The following is a 20,042-nucleotide window of genomic DNA, read 5'->3' as shown; positions in this document are numbered from 1 at the left end:
GGACCACTGTGTCAGGCTCCGGGTGCTGCTGCTGGCACGCTAGCTGTGTGGGAAAGGGCAAGGCCTCTTCTACACTGAAGAAGGCGCTCCCTTAGGGGAAAGCGGTGGCTGTGGTGTCTGAGAGCTCTTGAAGCTGCGGCTTGGGCAGATGGGAGCAGACGGAGAGCTTACCGCCGCCTCTTGCAGAGGCATCTCTTTGCCTCATCTCTCGATCTTTTACTCTAGTGAGGCAGTGCCAGGGCAGGCTGGCAAAAACTACAATGATTTTTATAAAGGTTAGAAAAACCATCCGACTTCCCCCCTGCCCCAGTGGTCGTAAGAGGATCAAAAGGCTTAGGAAAATATTTATAATGAAAGGCAATTCGCCTTCTCCCCCTACCTTTGTTTCATTTGATTATAAGAGAGGTTAGATTCCTTCTCCCCACCCCCTTAAAAAAACCCCGATCTCATCTTAATGGAAGCGACAACGTTAAAAAAAGATGCAAATGAATGGTTCTGTTATTTTTTGCAGAATTTCTTCCCGGGTAGAAAACAAATTGTACAAACAAACTTCTAAGGAGAGGCCGTGGAGGGGCGGGAAAGGGACATCCACCTCCGAACCCAGCCGAGGAAGTATTCCTCCAGCAGAACTTAAATGAAAAGGGCAGCACACCTGCTCCCATCTGGTTTCTGTCCTGCACATGTCTCACACGGGCCTCGTTTTTTTTTGTGAAGTTCCTTCCAAGTCAAACAAGAAACAATTTTTAAGTAGCACCTCAAGAGGAACCGGAGTAAGGCCTTGCCAAGCAGAGCCACAGACCCTACAGTTTCCTCGCTGTACGGGCTTTGTTTTCATTGCCTTGACCCATTTGCACAGATTTGTTACTGGTGGCCTGGCCTGCCTTCCTGTACACAGCAAACCAATAATAAACACAGGCCAGCTAACACCCGGAGACACCTGCAGCAGCAAACTGCACAGTGCGTGATTGTTCGCCCCCAGAGGAAAGCCTCAGCGGGGGGAGGCTTCCACAGGCTTGGAGGACACGCAAGTACACATACACACGCTGACAAGGGTTTTGGGTTTTTTTAGCAAGAAGGCTTCAGAAGCTCAAAAAAAAGAATGTACTGCGAAAACATTTCCACTCCCCCTCGCCACCGCCCAAAGGGTAGAGGGGAAATGGTTCTGTGTGCTACAGATGGCTGTTTTATGGGAATAGTAGTACAGTAACCTCAACAGGAGGGACGCGGGTGGCGCTGTGGGTTAAACCACAGACCCTAGGGCTTGCCAATCAGAAGGTTGGCGGTTCGAATCCCCACGACGGGGTGAGCTCCCGTTGCTCGGTCCCTGCTCCTGCCAACCTAGCAGTTCGAAAGCACGTCGAAGTGCAAATAGATCAATAGGTACCGCTCCGGCAGGAAGGTAAACGGCGTTTCTGTGCGCTGCTCTGGTTCGTCAGAAGCGGCTTAGTCATGCTGGCCACATGACCCGGAAGCTGTACGCTGGCTCCCTCGGCCAATAAAACGAGATGAGTGCCACAACCCCGGAGTTGTCCACAACTGAACCTAATGGTCAGGGGTCCCTTTACCTTTAACCTCAACAGGATAGCGTAATGCAAGTTCTGGAGTCAACGTACCGTGTTGGCATCCGTCTGTCTCTGGAGACAATGGAGGAGTGTGCCATTGGGTGGTTGCAGCGCCTGCTGTGGCTGTAGAGACTGATGCAGGAGAGACATGTTTTGTTGCAGCTGGGGCAGATGAAGGTGTCCAGTTGTGCAGATGCACCATGGTGGTTCTCCTCTCTATGCTCGTCCCAGCGGCCATTTCTCCTCTGGTCACTGCTATGGATGCGTAGCTTGACTGTCTGTCTCCAGGCACTGTGGTTGTCTGCAAGGGGTTCCCAATAATAATAATAATAATAATAATAATAATAATAATAATAATAATAATTTATTATTTATACCCCGCCCATCTGGCTGGGTTTCCCCAGAATATTAAAATACAATAGTCTATTAAACATAATAATAATAATTTATTCCCACATGGCAGACTTGATGTTGCCAGCCTTCATGTCAAGTTTTCAGGCATCTTTGTAGTGCAGAATTGGTCTGCCAATTGGCTTGGTGCTGGAACGTATCTTGCTACTCAACTGAAGCTTGTCTAGCCCATTCAGAGGTGGGGAAGACACAAGAGGCAGCCTCTCTTAGGGATTCTGAAAGCTACCCACCTGGTCCAGTGGTTGCCTGAAGGGTTTATGGATTCGTATGGGGACCCCTCTCTCCCAAGCAGGCTTCCGGGTGGCTGCAGCAGCTAATTTTTGATCAGCTGCAGCATCCACATTCTCAGCTATTATTGCTGTGTGTTTCAACTTGTTTAATGTAATTTGCATGTGATTATATTTTTGGCTCGTAACAGGCTTAAAACACACAATAGTATGCAGTTAAGGCACACCATCAAACAACAACTTGTATTGGAAAATGTATTAATGGTGGCATACTTTGCACAGGGCCCCAAATTAGGAAAGGATCATCTTTTAGCATCATTTAGAATCCTGGCTCAAACATGGCAACAGCCGTATAACTGGTTGAAGTGCAAATGATGGCAGCCATTCAATACACAGTTACTCTCCCTTCACTCCCATCAACATCAAAGGGGATTGTGCCTTGTGCCGCTTGGACTACTGCAACGCGCTCTACGTGGAGCTACCTTTGAAGGTGACCCAGAAACTACTACTAAACCAGAATGCGGCAGCTAGACTGGTGACTAGGAGTGGCCACCGAGACCATATAACACCGGTCTTGAAAGACCTACACTGGCTCCCAGTACGTTTCCGAGCACAATTCAAAGTGTTGGTGCTGACCTTTAAAGCCCTAAACGGCCTCGGTCCTGTATACCTGAAGGAGCGTCTCCACCCCCATCGTTCAGCCCGGACACTGACGCCCAGCTCCGAGGGCCTTCTGGTGGTTTCTTCATTGTGAGAAGTGAGGTTACAGGGAACCAGAGAGAGGGCCTTCTCGGTAGTGGCACCCACCCTGTGGAACACCCTCCCTTCAGATGTGAAGGAAATAAGCAGCTATCTTATCTTTAAAAGACATCTGAAGGCAGCCCTGTTCAGGGACGTTTTTAATATTTAACGCTGTACTGTTTTTAACACGTGATTGGGAGCCACCCAGAGTGGCTGGGGAGACTCAGCCAGATGGGCAGGGTATAAATAATAAATTATTATTATTATTATTATTATTATTATTATTATTATTATTATTATTATGCCCTTAAAAGCAGAATTGGTGTGATGCAGATCTAGTGTGCATTCTGTGCTGCTCCAAAGGGGAAAATCTCTCTTGACTAACACTTGGGTAGCTCTTGCACAGTTTCGCTCTCCAAGCATGACCTTTACGCCCCAATTTTCCAGGCTTCCTCTGCATATATAGTCAGTACCTGGACAATCAATGTACTTTTGGATGCTACTGAAGAACAGCAGCCACCTCTGCTGAGATACATAATGCAATACCTGAGGACTCCCACCAATCAGCAGCTGTGGGAGGAGAGGGCCCATGGAAATACTATCTGCTAGCAACTGCCAGCAGACCACCTTCTACTGAGTCAAACTATTGGTCTAACTAGCTTAATATTGTCTACACTGACAGCGAGTTTCCATTTCAGGCAGGGATTTGGGAACATCAAGAGTCCTGCCTAATCAGGACACAGGGCCATGTGGTCTAACACTCTGTTTTTCCAGTGGCCAACCAGATGCCTAGATGTCTCTCCAGCTGGAAAAGCATCAAGTGCTTAGATTGAGGAGATGGTCAACCCATCTGAAGGACCAGGGCCCTAGTGCTCACCTTTCATGAACTGTCCAGACCGAGCTATATATCATAGAATCATAGAATCATAGAGTTGGAAGAGACCACAAGGGCCATCGAGTCCAACCCCCTGCCAAGCAGGAAACACCATCAGAGCACTCCTGACATATGGTTGTCAAGCCTCTGCTTAAAGACCTCCAAAGAAGGAGACTCCACCACACTCCTTGGCAGCAAATTCCACTGTCGAACAGCTCTTACTGTCAGAAAGTTCTTCCTAATGTTTAGGTGGAATCTTCTTTCTTGTAGTTTGGATCCATTGCTCCGTGTCCGCTTCTCTGAAGCAGCAGAAAACAACCTTTCTCCCTCCTCTATGTGACATCCTTTTATATATTTGAACATGGCTATCATATCACCCCTTAACCTCCTCTTCTCCAGGCTAAACATGCCCAGCTCCCTTAGCCGTTCCTCATAAGCTGCGGGCCATAGGATTGGTTGCCTCCGGTCACATGAGATTCTGGTCTGCCGGCTTAGCATCCATGTTTGTCCTACCTATCTAGAGGCCCCTTGTTGGTATGGTTAGTAGAGAATCAATGCCTGATCCACAGCTTTCAAGCTTTGCTGTGTTTTGGACTCTTTGCACAGTGTAGGATCTGCCATACTGTGCCTTTGCCGAGGCCCATAGCAGTGTACACAGGTGGGTAGCATCACTCGTCTTTGCTGGCTCAAGTCCTGCCTCTTCAGGTGCCACTCAGCAGTGCTGGCAAGTACATGTTTACCTCACCGACTCAGCCTCTATTTGGCAGCAGCTGCTGCCTCTGGTGAAATCCACATATGAAAGATCTCTGAAAAACCTTAAACAACGTTTGCAGATGTTTGGAAGTTTTCTTCAAATTCTTGGAAAGAGGATGTTTGTTCTTTAATTGCAAAGCCTCAAACAGGAAATCTTTTATTAACCAAAGCATATCAATATGAGTTGCTCGTTTCTATTAACAAGGAGGAAATACATTAACAAAGATAATTTAAGCAATTACTCCAAAGAACTTCTGAAGATGATGGGCAGATGTTGCCTTCATGCTTTGGGGGTTGGGGTTTTAGTGTGTGTGTGTGTGTGTGTGTGTGTGTGTGTGTGTGTGTGTGTTTTCTGCAAATGGTATAGAAAGGTCGTTGAAGAATTTTGAATATCTTTCATTTTGAAAGATAGTGTTTCTCTCCCCCCCCTTTCCATTATTTCCACCCTATGTATATCACATCTGTTTAATGCAATTATCCCTTGCTTCAAATTGCACATTATGGCAAATTAACCAGTTAGGTTTTTCTGTTTGTATAATGCCATAATCCAGTTCCCTGATGGCTACCATGTGGCTCCAAAAGGGTAAAGGGGTATTCAGAGGCAGGCATGCAGCTGAACCATTAACCTTCCTCAGAATTGGACCAGGACCTGAAACCAGAATTGAAACCTATCCTTGAGGCATCTTCTCACATTGCTGTGATATGATCCCAAAGCTCCAGGCATTATCCATCAACGGTGTCTCTGAAAAAATTTACACATCACATGGGAAGACAGGCAAACTAATACCAGTGTACTGGAAGAAGCAAAGATCACCAGTGTTGAAGCAATGATTCTTCAACATCCACTTTGTTGGACTGGTCATGCCTGATGATCGTCTTCCAAAGCAACTACTTATTCCAAACTTAAAAATGGAAAGTGTAATGCTGGTGGTCAACAAAAGAGGTTTAAAGACTATCTCAAGGGAAATCTAAAAAAATGTAGTATAAACACCGGCAACTGGGAAACACTGGCCTGCAAGCGCTCCAATTGGAGAACAGCCAAAGGTGTCATGGATTTGAAGACACTCAAACTCGGGACAAAAGGGGGGGAAACGCTAAGAGGAAGGCATGCTTGGCAAATCCTCACCATGATCAACTCCCACCCAGGAACCAATGTCCCCACTGTGGAAGGATGTGTGGATCCAGAATAGGCCTCCACAATCACTTACAGACTCAGTGTTAAAACTGTGTTTATAGAAGACAATCTTACTTGGCTATGAGGGATCACCAAAGAGAGAACATGGAATCCAGTTTTGCCAGATCTGGACATGTTTTGCTCATCAAGTCTTCTCCAGCCAGCACTGCCAAGTTGCCACCAGGTCCTCTTCCTGCAGATTATTCTGTAAGCATTGCTGCTTTGACCAACTGCCATCCATGATGACTACACAGTAAGGCCACAACTTATGCAGGGGCTCCCTTCCAGAGATTGTGCCTGAAGTCAAAACACATTGGGTGCAATGATGGGTGGGGTTGCCAAAGCTTTTTTTCCCCTGGACGTCCACTTCCTTGTGCATAAAACGTAGTGCTCACAAGTTAAATGTGCATAAGTTGCAGGCTGACTGCTAAATATCGACATAGCTTCCTCCAATCAGACACCCAAATCAGCATCCATGTCACACTGTGGTTGATACCAATATGTCTTGCCTGTTTCATGCCCCTTCTCAGTCCTGGCTTCAAGTTTTTTTAACCTTAGAAACTCTTTTTAAATGAGGTAAAAGGTAAAGGTAAAGGTACCCCTGCCCATACGGGCCAGACTTGACAGACTTTGGGGTTGTGCGCCCATCTCACTTAAGAGGCCAGGGGCCAGCGCTGTCCGGAGACACTTCCAGGTCACGTGGCCAGCGTGACAAAGCTGCATCTGGCGAGCCAGCGCAGCACACGGAAACGCCGTTTACCTTCCCGCCAGTAAGCGGTCCCTATTTATCTACTTGCACCCGGGGGTGCTTTCGAACTGCTAGGTTGGCAGGCGCTGGGACCGAACGACGGGAGCGCACCCCGCCGCGGGGATTCGAACTGCCGACCTTTCGATCGGCAAGCCCTAGGCGCTGAGGCTTTTACCCACAGCGCCACCCGCGTCCCTTGTTTTAAATGAGGTACCAGTTCTCATATATTGATAAAAGTGCCATGGGTGAGGTGGCAGCAAGAAAAGAGGTGTCAGTGCTCCATACCAGTTAATACCATCTCAAAAAACACCGTCCTACTTCATTAGTAAAAATCCTCTAGGAAATCTTTCCCTCCTGTCTTTAACCCAGTCCTAATGATTGGAATACTGCCTACAGCTTCACGTAGGACATTCCTTGATTTCCTAGAAACAGGTGACATAAGGGTACAAGGCTCTTGAGCTGAGTGAACCAAAGAGAACCTATTTGCTGATGCAGAGAGCTGTTATTAAAACATCATTGGAAATCAAAGGAGAGCGTCAACATCTGCCCAGCCAAGTTCGCTGGATTTTTTTTCTTCTTCAATGTATTTGGCTAAGTGTGCTCTGACGTGGGAGTCCACTGCAAAAAGGAAGAATATTGAAAACCCAAGTGATGTTTTGCCACCTGAAGATACCTGGAGCAGAAAGACATAAAATGTTAAAAGAAAATAGCAAAGTCAAAGAAGCTCTTGTTTGGAGCCGGTAGAAAAGATCATTCAGAAGTTTTACACATCAGATGGTAGCCAATCTTTCTTTCTTATTATTTAAACCATATCTTTAACAGTCTTTAGACTGGCTTTAGGAAAAGCAAATTGACGGCACTGATCATGTGGCTTAAGGATAATTTTCGCCTTGCAGCTTAAACATTCAGGAGCATACCCACAAACTCTTCAGAAGACATTGCACTGGGACCACACCATCAAGTCTTAATCACTTCTCAAACTCTTAGCCATACCTCACCTACTAGACTTTCCTGGGTTATAGTCCAGAGAACTGCTGTACCGCTGAGAGAGAGGGTACAGCATGTGTTTCACCTACCCCATTCCTTTTACTCTCATTGTGGTAAGAAATAACTGGGCTTGGAGGCAAGGACTGTGGGTCTGTTACCCATGGCAGAGGGTGCACCTAGTTCTTGACAGTTGGATGGAAGATAGTCCCCTGGGCTGCTCCTCCTCTTCCAGCCGTCCATCCTCCCCTCCCAGCCCTCTCCTGTTGCTACAGAATCTCTCTGTTCTGTGGATGGGGCAGTACAGGGAGCCAGTGGGACTGTCTCTGCTCCCCCAACCACTAAAGATGAAGGAGTGGAGAGACCCTTCTTCTTTATCAGCCTGCTCCACACCAACGGCACCCTCCATGTCCTCCTCTTCTTCTTCCTCACCTGAGAGCACCGTACCCTCCAACATTTCTCCGATGAAAATAGGGATGTCTTTAGGAAAAATGGGGCATTCCGGGTTCAAATCAGAAACCAGGGCAGCTTCTTTAAATCTGGGACTGTTCCTGGAAAATAGGGACACTTGGAGGGTCTTCTGACCAGCCCCAGCCCCAAGCCAGTAGGGCTCGCTGGGCTCATGGTTAAGTCCCTTGGCTCTGACTTTTTAGCTCAGCTCCCTTCTGACTGTTCTTACTGCTTAGTCCGGCCTGCCTGCTGTCCATGCTTCTTTGGTGGTGCACGGAAAGTACAGAAAGCTTTTTCAGTTTTTAATGCCATCTGAATGAATACAGGAACGCACACTCAGGAGCCTGTTCTCACTGTGAATTACTACTTGCAAATGCAGCCAACACCCTGTTTACACAGATAAGCAAATCCGCAGTCTGCTGAGCTTCCTCCAGTCAGAGCAGCAGCTGTGGAACACTGTGGATAATAGTTGACTGGAAAGCACATGTTGCACACACAGGGAAAACAGTTCTTCTTCTGTACAGGGAAGAAGCTTTTCTTTTGAAGACTTAAAAGCTGCGACATCTGCTGCTCAGCCAGCCACTGTCTCCCCTGCAATCTTGCTTCTGAGATGCAGAAGGAAGGGGGGCGGTTGGTGGTGGGGGGTTGATTATTGTTTTTTCATGTGTGCCTCTGAACTTTTGTGCATGTGGTGTGTTGTTTTTTTAAAAAAATGACACAAAAACTCAGGAGCGATGGCCTAGGGAGCAAGCATCTATTCCCTTGATCCTGTCACTTGTTGGGGTGCAGTTAGCAATCTCTATAAACATTTCACAAGGTGTTCTGATTTTATTCACTTTTCCGAACCGATCGGGGTCACTATAGAACAAGTCCTGCAGAGCAAAAAGCTTTCCAACTATTTAGCCTTAACATTATTCATTTTGCAGCTTGCTTTTTTTTTTTAAGAGCAAAAGGGGGGGTGGAATCCACTCACAAAAGCGAGAGCTTGAGAAACCTGCTTCTTTTTAGCAACAAAAAAGCCAAGACCTTGAGTATTTCAGATATCTGTTCCGAATGCCGCAGGTTCCATATGCACAGCAGTATATGAGAATCCATGTGCATACAGTACACCTGCTATGCTGACAGTCCACTTTGTCACTCGTTGCTTGTTCAGGAGGAAGAAACAGGTGATGAACACTTTCAAAAAGGGGGCTTCAGTAGCTAAACTTTCAGCTCTAGATGCCCAAGGAAGTTGGTTTCACTTATATTAAATTTCACTGGGGAGGGAGGAGTATTTATACAGGAGCAGATGAGAGTCTGCTTCTACGCAGAGATCATTGTATTGGGGTGACAGCCTTGCACGAATCTCCCAGCAATAGTGTTTTGAAAAATTAGCCGCTAACAATTTCCTTTCCTTGAAGCCAGCACCCTTGTATTTCATGCAGGCAACATCGTGAAATGTGAGATAATATTCTAGTCGGCTTTCATCCCTCTTCTGGGCAAATCCGTCAGTTTCAACATTTTTTCCAGAGCAGAACGGCTAAGGCCATCTGTTTTAAAGATATGGAAGTGAGGTCCGCTTCCTTCGCTGCCGTAGCCCGGTGGTATTTTTGCTAGATGTAACCTGATCCGCAGGTGACAAATTAGGCCAAACAGTATTCAAGAAAAAATAAATGGTCTGTCATTAAGAATTTATTTTAACTTGTAATGTATTTTAAGCCTCTCCTTTTCAGTCAAATTGTTGTTTCAGGGCCTTGGGGCAGCACCTGCAAAACTGTCCGTGTTTTGGTGGGTTGTGTGTGTTTTTTTAAAAAAAAGAAAGCTTCCTCAATGAGTTAATAATTGACTCCTAAATATTGTCTTCCTTTTGCTTTCCAGTCGTTTACCTTTTATTTCGCACCCCTTCAACTTTTTTTTCTTCCTTGAAGACTCTTTCACCAGGTGGCATGGCTAAGGCTTCGATTTCCCCACCACCCCAGATTTTCCACTTGAATACGTGCACCAAAATAGGATTTCTCATGGAGGACTGTTTGCTATTGTGTAGGCCAGGGGTCAGCAAAGTTTTTCAGCAGGGGGTTGGTCCACTGTCCCTCAGACCTTGGGGGGGGCAGACTGTATTTGAAGAAGAAAAAATGAACGAATTCCTATGCCCCACAAATGACCCAGAGATGCATTTTAAATAAAAGGACACATTCTACTCATGTAAAAACACGCTGATTCCCGGACTGTCTGCGGGCCGCATTTAGAAGGCAATAGAGCCGAATTTGGCGCCCGGGCCTTAGTTTGCCTACAAATGGTGTAGGCCCTCAAAGGACCAAAACTTTCTCACATAACTAACTACACACTGGCTTATACAGTCAGTCAAGGCATGAGTGACATAGCACAGCAGAGGATTGGTGTGAGTCTCTTCCCTCCAGTGCAAAATGAGCCCAGTAGTGTGGAGGCCTAGAGTGTGCTATTTTTTCCCTTTGGAAAACACTGTCCAACCATCTCCTTCTCTGTCATCCCCTTCTCCTTGTGCCCTCCATCTTTCCCAACATCAGGGTCTTTTCCAGGGAGTCTTCTCTTCTCATGAGGTGGCCAAAGTATTGGAGCCTCAGCTTCAGGATCTGGCCTTCCAGTGAGCACTCAGGGCTGATTTCCTTCAGAATGGATAGGTTTGATCTTCTTGCAGTCCATGGGACTCTCAAGAGTCTCCTCCAGCTCCATAATTCAAAAGCATCAATTCTTCGACAATAAGCCTTCTTTATGGTCCAACTCTCACTTCCATACATCACTACTGGGGAAACCATAGCTTTAACTATATGGACCTTTGTCGGCAAGGTGATGTCTCTGCTTTTTAAGATGCTGTCTAGGTTTGTCATTGCTTTTCTCCCAAGAAGCAGGCGTCTTTTAATTTCGTGACTGCTGTCACCATCTGCAGTGATCATGGAGCCCAAGAAAGTAAAATCTCTCACTGCCTCCATTTCTTCCCCTTCTATTTGCCAGGAGGTGATGGGACCAGTGGCCATGATCTTAGTTTTTTTGATGTTGAGCTTCAGACCATATTTTGCGCTGTCCTCTTCCACCCTCATTAAAAGGTTGTTTAATTCCTCCTCACTTTCTGCCATCAAGGTTTGTGAAGTTAAGTAAAGGTAAAGGGACCCCTGACCATTAGGTCCATTCGTGACGGACTCTGGGGTTGCGGCACTCATCTCACTTTATTGGCCGAGGGAGCAGGCGTACAGATTCCGGGTCATGTGGCCAGCATGACTAAGCCACTTCTGGTAAACCAGAGCAGCACACAGAAACACCATTTACCTTCCCGCCAGAGTGGTACCTATTTATCTACTTACACTTTGATGTGCTTTCAAACTGTAGGTTGGCAGGAGCAGGGACTGAGCAACGGGAGCTCACCCCGTCACGGGGATTCAAACCGCTGACCTTCTGATCGGCAAGTCCTAGGCTCTGTGGTTTAACCCACAGCGCCACCCGCGTCCCGTTGTTTGTGAAGTTACCTGATCCTAAATCAAGCAGACTTTCTGGATTCTTCATCCATATACCAAATACAATATGGAGGTGGCTTGTTGTTGTTGTTTGCAGTAATAGCTACAGTGGAGCTGAGAGGGTGGGGATACATGGCTCTCCCAGCTTCCCAACACTGTGTGTTGCTGCCTTTTATGGAGATTGGGGCAAGACAGCTGGAAGCTTAGCACAATGCGGTGGCAGCATCTGGAGCATCAGATTGTCTTCGCAGCCACACCATGCCAATGTCCCTCCAGCTGTGCCCCCTCCCTCTTGCAAATGGCAACAGCAGGGGGAAGGCTGGAAAAGCAATGCAGCCTCGTCTTCTTTTCTGAACATGCTGAGAAACATTCCCCAATTTTAAACCATCTAATAGTTATCCCCTACTTTTTATTTGATCTAGGTGTCTTGCAGCATTATCAAAGCCACCTTTTCATATATATCTATATATCCTTCTATATCTGATCCTTTTATTATTATGGCGCTGAGTGACAAAACTTTTATATATATATATTTTTAATCCCCCTCAAAAAGTGCAGGGGGAAGCATAAAAAGAAAAATGATAAAAGATTTTATCAAATATGAAAGAGCCTATGATTTTGTCATGGAATAAGCAGGAGTATCATTATCTAAAAGTTAAACAGTGTCCCACATCAATAATGTATTTTTTTTTCTTTTTTATAGCATATTGTTAAAAACTATAAATCCTTCCATTTCTTGGAAATTTCTGACTGCAGATCTAAAAAGACTTTAATTTCTCTATCCTGTATTTTAAAGGGAACACCTGCCCAATTTTTCTTTTGTATCTCTTTATTCACCCTTAAACTAATAAATGTTACGTGTGATAGGGCTTTAAAAACAAACAAACAAACACATTGTGTAATCTGAGTTAATATCCTGTTTTTATTCCTACTGCATAATTAAATAAATCAATATTCTTGATTTATTTATTTTTAGAAGGCTATTCCAACTCTCAACCATACCCCCACCACAACCCATGGTTACTCTTAAGACTCTTAAGACAGTCTAGGATCCCCAAATATTCAAAGAGCCCTTAATTCCCATTAAAGCTGCCCTGATATTAAGCTGCTTCTTAGAGGCCCAGGTCTGGGTGTCGCAAGGTGCTTAGATTGGTCTCAACTAGGCCCAGGGCCTTTTCAGTACTGGCCCCGACTTGGTGGAACGCTCTGTCACAAGAGACTAGGGCCCTGCGAAACTTGACATCTGTTCCACCAGAGCTTTTCCACCTGGCCTTTGGTTTGGACTCAGTCTGACCCTTATGTTTCCTTCCCCTTATGGTTTTGATCTATGGGCTACTTTTAAAATGAGGCTGGATTTTAAATCGCATTTTAACCTGTATTTTAAATTGCCCCCCCCCATTATATTTTTACTGTAATTTTACTGGTGTTAGCCGCACTGAGCACGGCTCTGGCCGGGGAGGGGAGGGTATAAATAAATATTATTATTATTATTATTATTATTATTATTATTATTATTATTATTATTCCTGAGTTGACATGAGAGGATGCCAGAAAAGAACTCCCTTCCCTTCTTTATGAGACAACCAATTTGAATGGCTTTTAGGTGCCAGGTGGAAACTGTCTAACTTACCTGAGCTCTTGGTGATTTTTTACTTGGCCTTCTATTGTTTTAGTGATGCTTTCGACTTACTGTGTGCTGCTGTTTTTCTGTGTGCTCTCTTGTTTCGTTGTGATGTTTTATCTGATATCGCAAGACCCCCTGGGAATTTTGTATTGAAGGCAGAGCAGAGATGTTGCAATGAGCCAATGCGCTTTGTGTGCGAAGTGCTGGAGGTGAGCTTGGGATGGGAGCAAGCGCCATGTAGACTGAACTGGTTGTGCATCCCATCACCTCGAAATGGCTTTGCACCCACACCCTTAAAAGTTATCTTGTGACGTTCGCACTGACTGTTTAATTATCAGTACTGTATGAAACACATTGTCTGCTGTTGGTCACGCTAAGGGCTGAGATGTTGAAAAGACTGCCTATAAACCTATCTCCTCTGAGGCAGAAAGGTGTGGCAAAACTGAAAAGCGATAGAACATCTTAAGAGAATCCATCCAACGCACTTGTAAGTTTTATGAATGAAAGCTTTATAAGTGCTTTTAAAGTGCTTCTAAATGAATTTTTTGAAAGGGGGCGAAAAGAACAATGAAGTTGAATGCTGACAGGTGATACAGGATCAAAAGCAAAAGGAAGCCTTTGTACGTTTATCACAGGAGTTCTTTTTTCCTTTCAAATATTTTTGATAGAGTGTTTGAAGATTTTTAAAAAAAAATTTTTTAAGAGACACTGATAGACATCCAGGCTGCTTCCCTGTAGAGCTGTGTAGCTTTTGTCATTTTTCACATGGCAGATTTGTGTGAAAACACCTACTTTAGGAAATTAATTTTACAATCAGATGAGAGTTGAAAGATGTCCTTTATGTTGTACACTGAACATAAGACAGAGTACACTTTGCCAACTTTTTAAACATTGGAACATCCCATGTAATTCAAGGTGTTTGCTTTTAATCTGTTACTTCTGCTTTTTTTTTATTTAATGAAGCAATTATTCATATACTCACAACAAGCTTTCTGTCTTTTATCCTCGCAGCTTCAGTATATCATTTATTACAGCTCTTGCCATTCAGAGGAAATACTTTTCTGCTATGAGTAGAAATTCTTTTATCACAGCTTAATTTTTCCTCTTCTGAGGCTTTTTCTCAGCAGTGGTTGGGGAGGAAAATACGTTGCTGAGTTTTGACTCTGAGGCACCTCTCCCCCCCCCCTTTTTTTAATACAATCCTTCTGGTCTTTCCAGTCTGGGATATTTACAGTGGTAAATACCCTAGCCACATATGCACCATTATTTTAATGGTGGTATCATGGCTTCCCTGCTCACATTCTTCCCATCCTCCAAAACCGACTGATCTCCCTGATGTGTGGAAATGGCAAATGTTTGTTTTACTCCGAGAGCCAAAGAGAGTGACTTTCAGCTTTCTTAGAACATGCAATTATTGTGCTGCATTCCCTCCTCCAAATTACCGTATTTTTCGCTCTATAACACGCACCCGACCATAACACGTACATAGTTTTTAGAGGAGGAAAACAAGAAAAAAAAATATTCTAAACGAAACAGTGGATGTATGATTTTTGTGGTTCATGCTGTGGCCACAGACATGTGATCTGACGGTGAGTTTGGGGTAGCCCAATGCAAAAATCCTGAGGATCCATGTGGATCCGTGCTTCGTAACCACGTTTTAAGTGGGGAGGGAAGGAAAAGCACTCAAGGGACAAGGAACACTCATGGGGTGGGTGGAGAAGGATGCTGTTAATAATGCAGAAGAGGGGTATAAGAGGAGAAGGCTCCTCTCCTCTCCCGCTTTGCTCCTTTAAAGCAAGCAGGCTCTCTGTCCCTCTCTCCTCCCCACTCAGCGGCTCTTCTCCCGCTTTGCTGTTTCAAAGCGAGCCACGGAGGAGGGAAGGAAGGGGAACCATGGATCCTCTGCTCATGACTGCAGCAGATCCTCCCGCCATCCGTAGGCATTCCCTCCATAACACGCACAGACATTTCCCCTTACTTTCTAGGAGGAAAAAAGTGAGTGTTATGGTGCAAAAAATACGGTAGTTGTCGTCTCCCCCACCCCAGTTTCACATGCCTCCATATAAAAACACAACTCCAGGGTTCCTGCTTCTGCCACCGGGATCCTGCTTCCTAGTTTTGACATGTAAAGGTAAAGGTAAAGGTACCCCTGCCCGTACGGGCCAGTCTTGACAGACTCTGGGGTTGTGCGCCCATCTCACTCAAGAGGCCGGGGGCCAGCGCTGTCCGGAGACACTTCCGGGTCACATGGCCAGCGTGACAAAGCTGCATCTTGGCGAGCCAGCGCAGCACACGGAAACGCCGTTTACCTTCCCGCCAGTAAGCGGTCCCTATTTATCTACTTGCACCCGGGGGTGCTTTCGAACTGCTAGGTTGGCAGGCGCTGGGACCGAGCAGCGGGAGCGCACCCCGCCGCGGGGATTCGAACCGCCGACCTTTCGATCGGCAAGCCCTAGGCGCTGAGGCTTTTACCCACAGCGCCACCCGCGTCCCTCAGTTTTGACATGTACCCAATTCTAAAGAACACTCCTCCATGCCTGTTTTGGAGCTCCTATGCTTTGTAGAGAGCTCAAAATATGTTCTGAAGCTCAACATCAAAAAAACTAAGATCATGGCCACTGGTCCCATCACCTCCTGGCAAATAGAAGGGGAAGAAATGGAGGCAGTGATAGATTTTACTTTCTTGGGCTCCATGATCACTGCAGATGGTGACAGCAGTCAGGAAATTAAAAGACGCCTGCTTCTTGGGAGAAAAGCAATGACAAACTAATATTTTCAGTCAATATTGGCTCCCAAGGCACAGTAGCAGCAGCAGCATAGTTGCACAAGAGTATCCTGTTACCTATTCATACCAACCAAAGATGCAACAGAAACATTCTTGCACAATTGTCCCCTATTTAGAATACAAACAAAAACTATTCAGATTTTGCCAGGGAATGTCTGTACCACATGTCCTTTCTCTTCCCCAGGACCCAAGACAGGAACTTATTCTTACTGTCACTGCTCAGTTCAAGAATATATGTAGTATTAGATCATGGGTAGGCAAACTAAGGCCCGGGGGCAGGATCCGGCCCAAACCCCTTCTAAATCCAGCCTGCGGACAGTCCAGGAATCAGTGTGTTTTTACATGAGTAGAATGTGTCCTTTTATTTAAATGCATCTCTGGGTTATTTGTGGGGCATAGGAATTCATTCTTTTTTTTTTCTTTCCAAAATATAGTCCGCCCCCCCCCCAAGGTCTGAGGGACCGTGGGGCCGGCCCCCTGCTGAAAAGGTTTGCTGACCCCTATATTAGATAGTCTCTTAGCATTTCTAAACTGCCCTACCCCCAAGTAACTCAGATATTCTCTCTATAAAAGCAGCTTCAAGGCTATTTTCTCTTAAGGCGGCTGCAATTTCCTAGCAAATTCAAATAGGTAATTAGAGCTCAGGTCACACCTTCCCCTGACAGCCTCAGGGCAAGGAAAAGTTAAATGAAAGGAGATGAGGTCCTTCCAGAAACAAAAGACCACACTCACAGAGCAAAGCGAAATCCACTTATTCCAAGTCTTCAGCTTCGTTTACTGGATCTTGTTCAGCACAAAAATGGACAGAAGCCACAGAGCTTCTTGCAACCCAGAGCAGGATGCTCTATCCTTCAAAGGGCTGGCTCAATATTTGACGACAATTCAATCAGAACCTGACTGAACTTGCCCAATGGCTTCTGTTTAAGGGTAAGATTCAAGCATAGGCTGTGAGCCAAAGGCTCCTGAGTCCCCCTCTGGTTGTCTCCGGGCAATTTCAAGTTGCAATTTGTTGTTTCCCCGCTATTGGAGTAAGGACATATTTCTGTTGCCTTTATATCTTTGCAAGATGCCGTGTACAATGTAAGTTTGTTGAACAAAGGTACACGAAAGCTGCCACTCTTTCATAATAAAAATACGTTTGGAAATAAATTATAATAATTTATTATTTATACCCCGCCCATCTGGGTGGGTTTCCCCAGCCACTCTGGGTGGCTTTCAACAGAATATTAAAATACAACAATCTATTAAACATTAAAAGCTTTCCTAAACAGGGCTGCCTTCAGATGTCTTCTAAAAGTCTGGTGGTTGTTTTTCTCTTTGACATCTGGTGGGAGGGCGTTCCACAGAGCGGGTGCCACCACCAAGAAGGCCCTCTGCCTGGTTCCCTGTAACTTGGCTTCTTGCAGCGAGGGAACCACCAGAAGGCCCTCAGCACTGGACCTCAGTGTCCAGGCAGAACGATGGGGGTGGAGACGCTCCTTCAGGTATACTGGACCGAGGCCGTTTAGGGCTTTAAAGGTCAGCACCAACACTTTGAATTGTGCTCAGAAACGTACTGGCTTCCTTTTGTATTGGCTTCCTTTTGTAAAGATGGAAAGACAATGTATGGAAAATAATGAACTAAATAGGAAACAGGCTGGAGCAGAATGTAAAATATTACTTCACTGATTAATTCGGGGCTCATTCTAACAGTGGGTCTCCAAGGCTGTGAGTCAGTGTACTACTTGTTAGATACTAAAGGTGTTTTCTGGGATACACTTGTATGAAAGCCAGACCGGCTTAGTGCAAAGGCAGTGCAAGCTGGGTCCAGGACTTTTCCATGAATTCACTCTTTGGCCTTGAGTGATCTTTCTCTCTGTCTAAAGCAGAGGAACGTGTTTCTGCAAGAACAAACACACTGATATTTGCATAACTCTTTGCAAATGCAAAATGCAATCTAACATGCTCTTCTCTGTGAGTAAGCCCTACTGAACTCAATGGGACTTACTTTGGAGTAAACATACACTCTGTTGCGAAGGAAGGGCAGTATACAAATTTAAAATAATAATAATAACAGCTTGGACTTAGTACAGCATGAAATATAGTACATGTCCTCAAAAGCAAATAATCAATATGAATAGCAAAAGTCTTTCTTGTTTGGACACTTTATTTTAATCACACTTTTCTATCCCCTTCCTCTCTCTCCCCCATTCCCAGTCCATAATCTTCATTCGGGATCATAATTTACGTGGCCAGGAAGTATCTGCATATATCGATTATGCACACCGGTTAAAGGTGGACGAGTTTGAAGTCTATTTCAGTGGCAAGAAGAAGCTTTTCCCCAGGCGCTCTGATCTGAGGTTCGTTGTTCATTTTTTTCCTATTTATGAAATACAGACGGTTAGCATAGCAAGTTTCCATTGACAATTGTGGGAAGGCCATGACCTGTTCTCAGATCTCTGCCTTTTTTAGTTAGAAACATGCATGCCCATAGACTTCTGGATGATGGCCATTGACTTCAGTGAGAAGGTATCGATGTTAATTGTTCATACAACTGAGCTACAAATACAGTGGTACCTCGGGTTAAGTACTTAATTCGTTCCGGAGGTCCGTTCTTAACCTGAAACTGTTCTTAACCTGAAGCACCACTTTAGCTAATGGGGCCTCCCGCTGCCCCCGCGCTGTTCTCATCCTGATTTCTGTTCTCATCCTGAAGCAAAGTTCTTAACCCGAGGTACTATTTCTGGGTTAGTGGAGTCTGTAACCTGAAGCATCTGTAACCCGAGGTACCACTGTAATACAGTAACATGGAAACAACAGTAATCACATCAAATTAACAGCAATACAAAGTCAATTTACATAGTAGCAAAGGGGCATGAGGACAGTCCAAACAACACATTATTAGTTGTTGTTTTTAAAAAGTCCAATGGAAAAAGAACAGGCCCACCAGGAAACTGAAAAATGGAGAGTGAAATACAGTGGTACCTCGCAAGACGAATGCCTCGCAAGACGGAAAACTCGCAAGAAGAAAGAGTTTTCCGTTTTTCGTGGTGCTTCGCCAGACGAATTTCCCTATGGGCTTGCTTCGCAAGATGAAAGCCCATAGGGAAATCTCCGGGGACAGCGGGGAAGCGCAGCACGTCTTCCCCACTGTCCCCGGACCTCTTCTGAAGGCTGGCGGTGGGGCGGAGAGACCTCCTCCCCCCGCCAGCCTTCGGAAGGCTCCTGCGAAGGCTGGCGGTGGGGCGGAGAGACCTCCTCCCCCCGCCAGCCTTCAGAACAGGTCCGGGGACAGAGGAGAAGCGCAGCGCACCTTCCCCTCTGTTCCCGGACCTGTCCTGAAGACTTGCGGTGGGAGAAGGGTTTTCCTTCCCACCGCCAACATTCAGAATGCTGTTCTGAATGTTGGTGGTGGGGAGGAAAAACCCTCCTCCCACCGCAAGCCCTGGGAACAGAGGAGAAGCGCTGCACGCCTTCCCCTCTGTTCCCGGACCTGTTCTGAAGGCTTGCGGTGGGGAGAAAAGCCCTTCTCCACACCGCCAGCCCGGCAAGCAGTTTCCATAGGAACGCATTAATTGATTTTCAATGCATTCCTATGGGAAACCGTGCTTCGCAAGAGAAATAACTCGCAAGAAGAAAAACTCGCGGAACGAATTAATTTCGTCTTGCAAGGTACCACTGCACAGTGGTAACTCTGGTTGCGAACGGGATCCATTCCAGAGGCCCGTTCGCAACATGAGCAGAACGCAACCCTCAGTGGCACGTCTGCGCATGCGCGGGTTAAGATTCGCCGCTTCTACGCATGCGTGTGACGTCATTTTGCGCATCTGCACATGTATGAGCGTCGATGCCCGGAAGTAACCCTTTCCAGTACTTCTGGGTCGCCACAGGACGCAACCTGAAAGAACTTATCATGAAGCAAACGTAACACGAGGTATGACTGTACAGTTCTTGAGGGAGGCCATTCCAGAGCCTCGTAGCTGCAGCAGTGAATGCCTGCTTACCAACTTAACCTCAGACAGAGACAGGACATGAAACAGAGCCCCTTCTGAAGGTTTAATTGGTGGACAGTCTGATATGGAAACCAGTGGTCCTGTAGCTACCTGGGCCCAAGCCATTTAGGAATTTTACACTGGACTCTGAAAAAACACACCAGGGAACAGTATAGCTGGAAGAATACAGTGGTACCTCAGGTTACATACGCTTCAGGTTACATACGCTTCAGGTTACAGACTCCGCTAACCCAGAAATAGTACCTCGGGTTAA

At 45.7% G+C, this 20,042-nt stretch overlaps 1 protein-coding gene across 2 annotated transcripts in view; it reads left to right on the top strand.

The window, feature by feature from the left end:
* CFAP299 (cilia and flagella associated protein 299) overlaps positions 1-20,042 on the top strand; it is a 353,465-nt gene that overhangs the window by 280,370 nt on the left and 53,053 nt on the right. For both annotated transcript variants that reach the window (XM_053404315.1, XM_053404314.1), the window contains exon 4: positions 17,994-18,136. In XM_053404315.1, the coding sequence (XP_053260290.1) occupies positions 17,994-18,136 (143 nt within the window). The remainder of the gene's footprint in view (positions 1-17,993; positions 18,137-20,042) is intronic.

Source organism: Podarcis raffonei, chromosome 9 (assembly GCF_027172205.1).
Source record: "Podarcis raffonei isolate rPodRaf1 chromosome 9, rPodRaf1.pri, whole genome shotgun sequence".
Lineage (NCBI taxonomy): Eukaryota > Metazoa > Chordata > Lepidosauria > Squamata > Lacertidae > Podarcis > Podarcis raffonei.
The sequence above is the reverse complement of the archived record's forward strand: the minus strand, read 5'-3'. Positions and strand labels throughout refer to the sequence as shown.